The 11883-nt window shown below is 41.0% G+C and overlaps 1 protein-coding gene across 1 annotated transcript; it reads left to right on the top strand.

The window, feature by feature from the left end:
* Positions 1 to 3360: 3360 nt before the first annotated feature.
* Positions 3361 to 5000, top strand: ascl1a (achaete-scute family bHLH transcription factor 1a). Its single transcript, XM_046072432.1, has 2 exons — positions 3361 to 4006; positions 4118 to 5000. Exon 1 carries the CDS (start codon positions 3391 to 3393, stop codon positions 3991 to 3993), a length of 603 nt encoding a protein of 200 aa, XP_045928388.1. The 5' UTR covers positions 3361 to 3390; the 3' UTR covers positions 3994 to 4006; positions 4118 to 5000.
* The last annotated feature ends 6883 nt before the right edge of the window (positions 5001 to 11883 follow it).

Here is an 11883-nt window from a genome sequence, read left to right as displayed (position 1 = left end):
TGGTTAAAAGTAATTATTATATTATCTCAGTTCAACACGGTCACCATATGTAACCTCATCAATTACTGGGGAAGGTTTTTCTCAAACATCCAGTGGGAAAAAGGATCTTGTCTTCAAGAAACTTTATTTTTTGCATATAGTGTTTTGTTGGATAGCATTGATGGAAAAGTTTGAAACCTCTCTAGATGTGTTTTCATGAAATTATCCAACAAAACACTATAAGAAAAAAATAAGAAATTAATACAATATAATAATTTCTGTGTCTTAGGGAGACACAACCCAACAGCTGTCCTTAAAGTGTAAATATACATTTTTAAAGATACTGTCAAATATATTATTTAAAACTTTATGTTCCCTTATAACTGCTATATGTATCCTAATTTCACATTGACAATGTACTATACATTAAAACCTTTAATCACTCCAAACTCAAAGGCTAGGTTTATGATACTAATGATGATGATGTAAACTGTACAAGAACATTGTCTGAACTGCTGAATATATTTGTTTTATTTATTTGTTTTTCTTTCTTTCTTATGTGTCATTTAACCTTTAACTCCTTGCATATTTTTTTTATGTTTGGTATTGCAGTTTCAGTGTTAAGTGCCACTTATCTCCTCTAGAGGGCGCTGTTCAATTACAACTTTTCTTGTCGGGCAGAAAACAACACAGGCAAGAAGGAGGAGGTGTTTTCACAAATATAACAGGGGCTGGAGTCCATTACAGGAATAGTTATTTTAAACTGTCATAAGGCTCACTGTAACGGGGTGTGTGGATTTTATGTTTTATTTTGTTTTCTCCTCTCTTCTTCTTCTGTATGAATAGTGTAAAAAACAAACTAATAAAAAGTTAGTAGTAACTTTTATAATACAATAGGGCCTACTTCTTGTCCCTGTATTGTTTAGAGACTAGCCTGTACCTAGAATGCACTTTGCACTAAGCCTCTGAACATCTCCCCTTATAAATTTATGAACCCATATAATTTGCAGAGTCCATGTGTACTGAAATGTTCACATCATGAACAAGTATGTGCATCATTTTTAGAAAATCTAAAGTTTTAAATACAAAATATGCTTCAACCCAGTGTTATTAACATTTGCTACAGTTTTCATGAAATTAAGTTTTTGCTATACTTTGTTTGTAAGATGAAAAACTGCTTTCAAAGAAAGAAAACATTCGTCTTTAAACATAGATCCATTGCACCTGCTCAAAGAAAACAAAACGTTGTCAGAAAAACAGTTTTTAATGACAAACAAATTAGATTATACCTCACATCACAGACAAAGACTGTATGTCTGATATGTGTGAATGTGTTTTTGTTTTATTGTCTCCGCACAGCGAACTCCTTAAAGAAAAGAGAAGAGAAAAATACAGAAAGTGGTTAAAAGGGGAACTCGGGCGCCCAGATGTCATATTAATTATTACACTCGGCTATGACTGGAAAGCCCCTCAAGAAAAATAAGCGCCCTCCCAGCCTCTGGAAGACCAGCAGCAGCAGCAGAGAGAGAGAGAAAGTCCTCACAAAGCGCTAATTGGACTCTGGAAGCACACTGACAGGGCATGGATAGGTTTCAGAAAGCCTTGCGATGGCTGAGGGGTGCAGGGGGAGGCTGAATAGAACCCACGCTTCTTTTCTAAACTCTCTTGCTGGGCCTAAAAAAGGGAGAGAGAGAGAGAATAAGGGGGAGGGAAATAAAAGAAAGTAATGGTGGTGGGGGCGGGGTTCGGAGGGGGGCTGGATGGAGGTCCCTCAAAGCAAGCTTGATTTTGAATGCACACTGCCAACGCAGAAAAATTGCACAATTTATTACAATCCCCTCTTCAGAGCGCGCACAGAAATAAAGAAACAGAGAAAGGGGGTGGGGGGTGGTAAGAGGTTATCTGCACACACGCACACGCGCACACACACACACACACACACGCACAGAGTATTGTGTGCACGCATGGAAAGATACCCAAACACGGATACTGAAGAACTTCATGCACAAAAAGCTTAAAAATTACGAATAACGGAAAACAATCCCAATTCTGATTCCATTCTTATTGCACATGCACACAAAATCAGAGAGAGTGTTACAGTTTGGTCTTGGTTTTGTTCCTTGCTGAAAGACGTGTTTTATTCTGCACTTTTCAAAGCGACAGTAATCGACAGAACTCACCGCGTCCACGCTACTGTAATCATACCGGGTGTATCAAATCATACACAAAGCCTGCTCCAAACAGCTTCTTAGGGCCCCTCCGCATATTTGCGCCATCCGTTCCGCCTGTGCGAGGCTGATGATTTGCTCTAATCAAAGTGGAAAATTCGGCCTCTGATGCACAATGGTCCCTCAAATGAGCGGCATTCAGACGCGTCTGTAATGTTAACAATAAAACTAGACCGTGTTGTGTTGAAACGCCAGCGAGCAACTGATTTAGACGCAGAGCTCTCAGATGAACTCCAGCATGAGTTATGGATGTTGTAAAATCTGGATGGTTCGCAGCGAGGTGAGCTGTCTTTCAGCACCACAGTCTGGTCCAGAGCTGTGAAGAAAAGTCAAAAGATGAAGGAATTATAATATTTTATTTCTTATTCGGAATTATTCATATAGGCTACTAAACAAAACAATTCCTTATCTGCTTTTCAAAACACGAACTATGGAAACACTTTCCTCTTTTTTTTATTTTAATAACTAGAGTCGATTTGAAAATATACCCTGTGAGTGTGACTGTCATTATGTCACCTGTTGAAATGAGACATCTTCCATCTCTGACATCTAATATGCTGACACTTCGTCAAATTTTGTGAAAAGGTCCCTAAATTGACAAAATGTGAGCGTTTTTCTAGATATTTGCTTTCCAAAATAACGACAAATTAGCTAATAACCTAACAAACGTTGCAAAAGCACCTGTTTTTCTACACTTAGCCTATTAAAAATAAGCGTGTTTGGTTTTGAATAAAACCCTTAAGTGCTGTTTTACGGTTCATAATGTGCGTAGAAATCTTGTCCTGTGGGACTCCTCCGTGTTGGAAACTTTCATCTCTGCCACACACCTAACTGACACCCTTCACAGAGAGATAGAAAGAAAAAAACTCACCAGTGACTGTTTGTTTAGTGCTTCAAGCGGCACGCGTCCGGCGCGCGCAACGTACCGGCACCAGGGCAGGAGCTCAAGGTGAATCCACGCGACCAGAGGGCGTGGTCAGTCCCCCATCCAAACGTATTGAAAAGCAGTGGCGTCTTTCCTCGAGGACTCAGATCAGCTTTGAGGAGCGCGCCAGGCAGCAGCCCAGCGGACTGCACACACTGAAACAAGTGCGCGTCAAGCGGCCACACCACGTGAACGGCACGAGCGGGACGCACCGCCTTGAGACTTGGTTATTCTATATATTTGTGTTTCTTACTGGGAATGAACCTCACAGCCAAGATGGAAATTAACATCAGCCAACAGCAGCTGATGCAACCCGCTTGTTTCTTTTCCTCCGCGGCGGCGCAGAGCATCCAGCTGAGCCCCAGCGGCAGCAGCCAGAGCAGCGGGAAGTCGGAATCCAAGCAGCCCAAGAGGCAGCGCTCCTCCTCTCCGGAGCTGCTGCGGTGCAAGCGGAGGCTGAATTTCGCGGGTTTCGGCTACAGTCTTCCGCAGCAGCAGCCCCACGCAGTTGCCCGGAGAAACGAGAGGGAGCGCAACCGTGTGAAACTGGTCAACAACGGCTTCGCCACTCTGCGGGAGCACGTCCCCAACGGCGCCGCCAACAAGAAGATGAGCAAAGTGGAGACGCTGCGCTCAGCCGTGGAATACATCCGCGCCCTGCAGCAGCTACTGGACGAACACGATGCAGTGAGCGCTGCGTTTCAGTCCGGCGTCCTGTCGCCCACCATGTCACAGGGATACTCCGCTGACATGAACTCCATGGCAGGTTCACCGGTGTCCTCCTACTCATCCGACGAGGGCTCCTACGATCCCCTCAGTCCAGAAGAGCAGGAACTGCTAGACTTCACCAACTGGTTCTGAGCATCTATACGAGGTAAGAACACTTAGTGTGATATCCAAGTTAATTTCAGACACGATTATAGTTAAGCATTCATGATAAACATCCTCAACAGTGGCTTAACCTTTCTTTCCCCTCTTTTCACAGAAATATGGATCAACTCAATTTACTGTGGAAGTGCGCTTGGGATGGTCCCTGAGGAGGCCGAGTGTCCACAAGAACAAGACGCACTGCATCGCCTTTAGGTCCTGCGTTCTTAACGCCCGGTCCTCCCAGACCGACAGACAGACACGGCCTTAACGTCCTAAAACTTGGGGAAAATCAGGCCACAGATCGGCGCCAAAGGATTAAAGGAAGACAGGTCTCCTGACAGCGTGGGAATCCAACCTTCTGTGCATTTGCCCATGATAAACAAACAAAAAAACTTAAGTGAATTCATGCTCTTCAGCAGCACATAAAAAAAATCATTATTTAATATGTCGCTCTTCAACTATGCTAAATCCAATCACAGAACACCAACCCTTAGGTTAACAGGTCTCAGACGTTTTAATTCCGAACATGCTTCCAAGTCGCGGATTATTCTATGAAATTCTATATCAAACGTTTTTTGAAATATATTATGATATTTTTGTATGTAAGAGATTTATAGATGTTTTGTACACATCCTTTTGTATATATTTTGTCTATATATTGCGAAGTTGCTTCTATACCTCCTGCCTATGTAGACGTGTAGTCTATTACTCTCTGGCTCTTCTGTTCATGAGGTTTCCAGAAGGAGTTTGACACTCCGACGTTGTATTCTAGCACCAATGTGTCTTATTTAATAGCAAACCATGTTATTGCATTGTCATGAAGTTCACAATGATCAAAACTTATGCAGCTATTGTCCAAACAGAGCGCAATGGCCATGCATTGTCTCTTTATACTGCCAGCTCTATATTGTCTTCACATAAACAGATGTCGAAAAAGAGAAGTCTTATAACCATATTTTCTACACTCTAGTTCAAGAATAAAATGATTTGCTACTGAATTATTTTCCATGTCTTATTTCCTGGGTGTATTTAGAGGAGGGAGGGAACTTGTGGTTCAGTTTCCAACCTGTGGTTTTAGCAAATTGGAGGGGAAAGCGAGAGGGAATGATGGGCATAGAAAATAATAAGATGGCTACTGCACCATGGGGACAAAAAGGAAATAAGAGACCCCTCTTTTAAGCACATTTTACACACGATATACTCATTCAAAATTCAGAACATAGCGGCTAATTAACGCCTTCAGTCACAGACCCCTCAGCCAAGTCAGTGATGTCCAACTCTTTCCAATCTCTTGTAATATTGGACAGCATCTGCAACAGGACTTTAATCCATTTTGCGCAAGCCAAAAAGTAAAACTAGTGTCACAAGTGCTTAAAATTGAAGCCTTCTCTGTTTATTTCAAAGCCAGCACAATTAAAATGTCCTACTAAACCAACAGCTGGAACACACAAGCACTGATGTTTACTTCTCTTAAGAAAGGATTCTTAAAGTAAACAACAAACATACTGATCATTTTAAGAAAACTAATTTATTCTTTCTGTTAAGTTAAAACTCCCTGCCATAGTTTGGACTGTGAGTCTTGAATAGAGACTGATGCAGCTTTAAACGGCGCGTTAGCTGTTTCTTGCACAAAAAATGCAAGTTTCACCATCACCATCCATAATGTTCCAGTTTTTCAGATAAAAGTATTTTTCATCCAAATTTCCCAAATCAAGTGAAACTTTATGAAAAATAAATAATGAGAACAGTTGTCATTTAAATGAGCAGATGGAACGGAATGTTAGTGGGTGATTACACTTTGGCGACCACCAATAGATTTTGAGGTAGAGCTTGTGTTTCTGCAAAACTAAGTTTGACAGGTAGAGCAGAGGCTGCAGCCTGGCGCGTGTCTGGTTTAATGAGTGAATGGGGTTTGTAGGGTGGTCGAGTGGGGACACAGAGCTGAATTGGCTGATGGCGTGTGCCTCCTGACAGCAGCATGCCGCTGAACACACAACAATCACCACCTGGGATGGAAAAAAAAACGTGTGCGCGTCTGAAGCGAAGCAACTTTGGCTGCTCTTGTTTTTTAAGTCTTTCTTCCACAATAGTAACTAATAACTCACAGAAAAAACGCACACATTTAACTCAGATTTAACAGAAAGAATTAAATATTTGATTCACAAAGAGAAACAAGCTGCAAAACCGCGTGGTGTGTTGAAGGTCAATTTGCGCCACATCAGTTGCTTCAAAGTTGGGTCCATGGGCCACCAGGGGGCCACGAGATGGGTGAAGAGGGAAAAATGAACCAGGCTGCAAATTTACTGTTACTCACAAGAAAGAAGTAAGAAAAAAATAGTAGATGTAATATTTATTTTATTTTCATCGTTATTATCTCCTCAGTCATATAATAATACGGCAACACACATCATTACAGGGATAAAATGTTTGAGTCTGAGACGTGTTCACAAATGTCATGTCTGATTTGACAAAAGTTTATTATTATGTTTTAGTATGATGGGTTCGAAAAGTCTTATTAATCAAAGTTTGCTATTGTTCAAACTGTTCTCAAAACCTATGGGAGTGAAAGTTAAAAAAATAAAAAAAGCCATTTATTAAAGGTACAATCCACCATCTAAATATGGAATATGTGGAAACACAGCAGAAAATTAGGCCTCTATTTTCAATTATGATAAACAGACAAAGACCAAATTATTTCATTTTCTCTACTCAAACTCTTCTCCTATATATGTGAATACAATTTAAAACAAAGTTACTAACTGAGCTTTTAACACGTCATGTGAATCAGCATATTTGATTATCCAACTTTAAGCAGGAGTAGATCATGCTTGGTGCCAGATTTAACATATCATGTCCAATAAAAAACAATATGTATACAGTCAGTTAAATACACAGATAATAACAGAACATAAGCAACACACCCAAGTACACGCCCACTCACACACGTCACATGTGAGGCAGTTTGACATGTAAACACTTTAGTATTTGACTTAAGGTAATGCATACATGTGATAAAAACATACTCTACAACATTCATCTGTTTTGTTGTTAAAAATACATCAAGATAGATTTATGTTTGCATCCAGATGCCTATACAACATGTAGAAACATTTTTACTCCAATTGTGCAGGAAAGCCTGATGTTGCTGACACACTTTGAACAGGAATTATAGTCTAAACTGAGGCTGCTGGTTTTGGGGCAGCCCAGGAGAGACTTTATGGAGGGGATTCTTCCTCCCGATCAGTGTTCAAAACACTTCAGAGTACAAAACTGTAACTGTTATCTTTGCTTCCCACAGCAACACAGCAATTCAATTTGCAATCCAATTACAGCTACAACATTTTGTAGCAGTGAAGAAATTGTTCAAATAAATAGACTACATAGTTTGTTCTCAGGACCCAAAACAAAACAATTTGGATAATGTTCAAGACTTTGGAGAGTTAAACCTTTTCAGAGCTGCTACAGTCATTTGTAATCTGTAAAAAAACATCAGGTAAGTCATCCTCAAGGAATTACAGAGACAAATCACTTCTTAAACTTTTATATCGGCAGATTTTAACACAAACAAACTGTCTGTTCAGGTTCTTAAAAGGTCCCAGTAAAATAGGTAAGACACTGAAGCTGAGGGAAGAAGAGGAGGATACTGAAGACAAGTACTAATATTAATCTTTATTTGACATCAAAGTAAATTCAAAGTGTTCTTTTCAACGGCAGAAGTGAAAATTTATATCTGAAGAGTATTTTTAACAGCATTAAACATTAGGTTGTAAAAGGACAGTCTCTAGCCTTTTTGGAGGTTTTACATGATGGCATATGCTTCTTACAAGATGTCCATGATCTAACAATCCTGGTTTGCTGCCTGTCAGAGCTCATTACGTTTGCCTCTATGGCGGTCTGTCAAGCGTGTATGAACCGCAGGAGAGCGTGGCCATATCTAATTGGCAAAGCTGAGGCAAAACAATGGCTCAAACTATATTAGTTGAATATCTTATTGAATATCATTAATCAGTGTTGATTAAGTTGGATAGAAGATGACAACAATCTGAGCCACTACCTTTGCTTAAAAATTGTTTTTATACTCCAGAACAACAAGCAGTTGCTGCATCAGAAGATTTACATGAACCCCGCCCCGAAGCAACGTGCTGGAGAAAGTGTGTAGAATGAGTTTGAGAGTTTTTATCTAATGCAACCAATATGATAGTTGTGTGGTGAATTAAAAGCTTTTTCAAACTGCAGTGCAAGTGAAATAAATGATCTCCATCTACAGCAGCTGAACATTTCAGGACCATAGACAGCACTTTACAGCTCTAAGAAATGTAAATGACAGAAACCATAGAGGCCCATTTAATATTGCCTTGTCTTGTATGGTTTTCTCTACATATCGCTTATTATCCTATTAATGATCAAAATATCAAGGATTCTACAGAAGTCATTACTAAGAGTGAAATGAAAGTAAACTGGAGCACAACAAGTAATCTGTATGTTTCATAAATCTCAGTTTGAAAGGAAGAGATTATATGAAGGGAAATAATTTGGGGCCATAGTGCTGCCCATGGCCGTCTCTTTATGTGGACATAAAAGTCATCTTTGTAGATAAAATAATAATTTTTTTCAAGGCTAATATTATTTAATACAATCAATATTTGGTGGTGCATTTGAATGCAAATCCTAGCTTGGCAGTGGTTACTAGCCACATCAGGCTTAACACAAGAGCAAAAGTGCAAGGAAAGTATTGAACTTTGTTTTTGTCTGTTCTAAGGCACACCGCTAATGTTAGCACGCCTGGCTAACTAACTACAGTAATGACATAGCACTATTTCCAAAGGTAACGCTATATGTCACAAGCTGACTATATTATTTTGTGAGAAATAGGTTATGTTAGTACCTGGAACATCCACCTTGCCCTCCAAGATGGCAACAGTGCAGATCAGCGAGTCATGCAGATTCATACTGCAATGTCAGCAGAATGAGAAGAACAGGAAAAATATATTTATTTCGGCCTAGGAGTGTTATTGTATTATTCCAAAATGGTTAGCCCCATTGCTAACCTTGTAGTTGCACCAGATAAAAAAGCCTAAATTAGCTTCTTTTGTTGTGTATTTGTACTGGTTCATCACCAAGCAAAGCCAGATAAAAACAGTGTGTAGCTCCTTTATATTAGCTGAATCAATTGTATTAGTCTTAATATTAGTTATTTTCATCACAAGTAGGAGATCGTCGTTGTCAGAAATTCTCAATATCTCTGACTCCAAATTATGTGTTGTAATAAGGTTATCTTTACTATTCTGCTTCCCACTTGGCTGCCCATAATTATGGTTTAAACAATATGATGTGAATGCGGCATTACTTCGCCCCTTTAAGTGTGTGCTGATTGTGGCGATCACATTGGAATGAGTTGCAAATGGTAAAAAAAAAACAAAGGCTAAATTTTGATAATGAGAGATTACTAACTTTTCTCAAGGGTGAAAAATGACTACAGTGCTGACTTCACTTCCTTTAATCTAAACTTTCCTGTTTTACGACTGTCACTGTTTCACACAAGACTACAGGACTGATAATTGTAGTTGCAGTAATGCTGATACCTGAGCCACACCGGGCAGACAGAGCGGTGACTGAGGTCAGAGGTTGCTGGAGTCATCAAGAGGGTTGGAGATGACCGACTTGTGAATAAGCATGAACAGGGGCAGGTAGGCCAGGAAGTCCAGCAGGTCCAGGGGGGGAATGTGTTGCAGCTCCAGTCTGATGGCCGCCTCCTGCTCCAGAAGGATTCCCCCGGCTTTCAGCTCCAGAAGCAGCTGCTCTGCGCTGATGAAGCCCTGCTGCGCTCCAGCTTCTCCTCGCTGCTCCTCCAGGAGGAACAGGAATAGTTGCTACATGAGTCATAATAATAAATAAAATTAGAAAACATGGAAAACTGGAGTTGGACTCTGAGCACAGTTGTGAGTGTGTGGATGCATGCTGATATGTGAGAATGAGTGTGTTATTGTGTGTGCCCCTCAACGTTGCCTCAGATTACCTCAACCTGTTTCTAGTCTTTTTGAGTGCACCTGTTTGCACGGTTAATGCAGTCAAGGTAATAATTGTTGGGGTAGGGAGGGGGGGGAGGGGGGGTTAATCCTTCTGGCAATTAGCCAATTCCCCCACCAACCTCTCCTGTTAACAACCCTATCCCTAACAGCTTTATAATTACAAAGCCTCCCCTACCTGGCCAGGGGCTCAGTTTCCACACCCATGGCCACATGCTTTCATGTTCCTCTTGCCTTTCAGTTTCTCAGTACTTCCTTGTATGAATGAGGGCCGGGCCTGCTTGTGAGCGTCCAGCTGGTAGGCCAGTCCCGGTCCATGTGAGATGAGCCGTGTGTCTCAGGCTGATTAGAGGGCTGGGCGGAGTGGACGGCAAGTTCACTGCTGGGCACTTTAATGAGATTAGGCCCATGCTAATCTATGAAAAGGGAAAAGCACCCCTCTCTTTCTCCCTCTAGCTTGCTTCCCTCATTTCTATGCATGAGGGCTGAGTGTCTCGTGAAAAAAAGAAGCTAGCTTTACAAAGCATGCTTTGGAATTGCTCTTTAAAGTGTTTACCAGTATTTATTTCATTATAATTATGAAGGCGGAGCCATGAAAGAGAGGCGGAGGTGGTGTTTGTGGCATGAATGTGACTAATGTGAGAGTGATGTTGCATGGAGATAATCAAGCGCACCTTGTGAAAACAGAGTATAAACATGTGGTGGAGAATTCTTTACTGCACATATTAGCCAATAAAATCTGGTCAAGCCAAACCTTGACGCTACCTTTGCTTTGAAGAGCCTCACTTCCAACGACCGGAAATCCATGTCACTGATTAGTGATCGCATAAAGTCACTGGAAGTAAGCAGCAAAATGATCATATTAATGGGAGAAAGTTACCTTTGCAAAAGTACAACTGAGCCTAGTATTCAAATAAATACTGCATTGATTTAATAATGCAATTTCATATCAAGTTGTGGGATTTGCAAGAGAGAGATTTAATCAAGAATGGGCAGCAGAGGTCAAGACCAGTTTTATAACAGAAAATCTGCTTTACAAACTGAGGGCGTGGGCATTCACCAGGCCGGTTGGGTGTAACGAAAGACACTATTGAGTTGCATTAAAGAACTCAATAGTGTCTATTCTTTCTGATTTTTATTTCTGTAGATAGACTGACTCTTAGTCTCCAGTACAAGCTGGATCCTACACTTCCCATAATACAACTCAATAGCGTCTTTCAATACACCCCCCTGCCTGGTGAATGCACACACCCTGATTTTGCAATGCAGGATTTCTGTTATAGATCTGGTGTCTCCAAGCCAAAAGCAAGATAACCCTGATGACAAAGCTTTCTCCAGAGCCACAGAGGACATTAAACAACTGTTTCACAGTAGTAGTACTAAACACGACACGAAGTAAAATGATCTTCTAGTGTCAAATCAGTGCACCTTTAATAAGGCCTATGTTTGTCCAAACACAGTTGTTGTGAATCACAATAAAAAGAGTCATATCAATGTATAATCTGTCCAAAAACAAGAGAGTAGGTAGATCCTTTGGTTGCTACCGCAGACGAATTCAGAACAATCTATTTGCGGGTGGCGGGTGATTTTTGGCGGGTCTGTCTCGTGCGATGTTGTGTTTGCAGAGATGTGATGGTAAAGTGTTCTGAGCCCATTGTGGTTGCTCACAGTGGCCTGGCTGCCAAACAATGCATGGGCACACGTGGACATCCCACCACAGTAACGGATAAAACTGCTCTGGTTTGGGGACAGTGGGTGTGTGGGTGTGTGTGGGAGGGCTGGAGCAGGGTGAGCGGGGTTTGTGTAGAGTTTTAGGGAGGGGGAATAAGTGCCCAGGGCACACTCTGGTGCAATG

This window comes from Micropterus dolomieu, linkage group LG16, assembly GCF_021292245.1.
Source record: "Micropterus dolomieu isolate WLL.071019.BEF.003 ecotype Adirondacks linkage group LG16, ASM2129224v1, whole genome shotgun sequence".
NCBI lineage: Eukaryota > Metazoa > Chordata > Actinopteri > Centrarchiformes > Centrarchidae > Micropterus > Micropterus dolomieu.
This window is presented reverse-complemented; position numbering and strand designations above follow the sequence as displayed.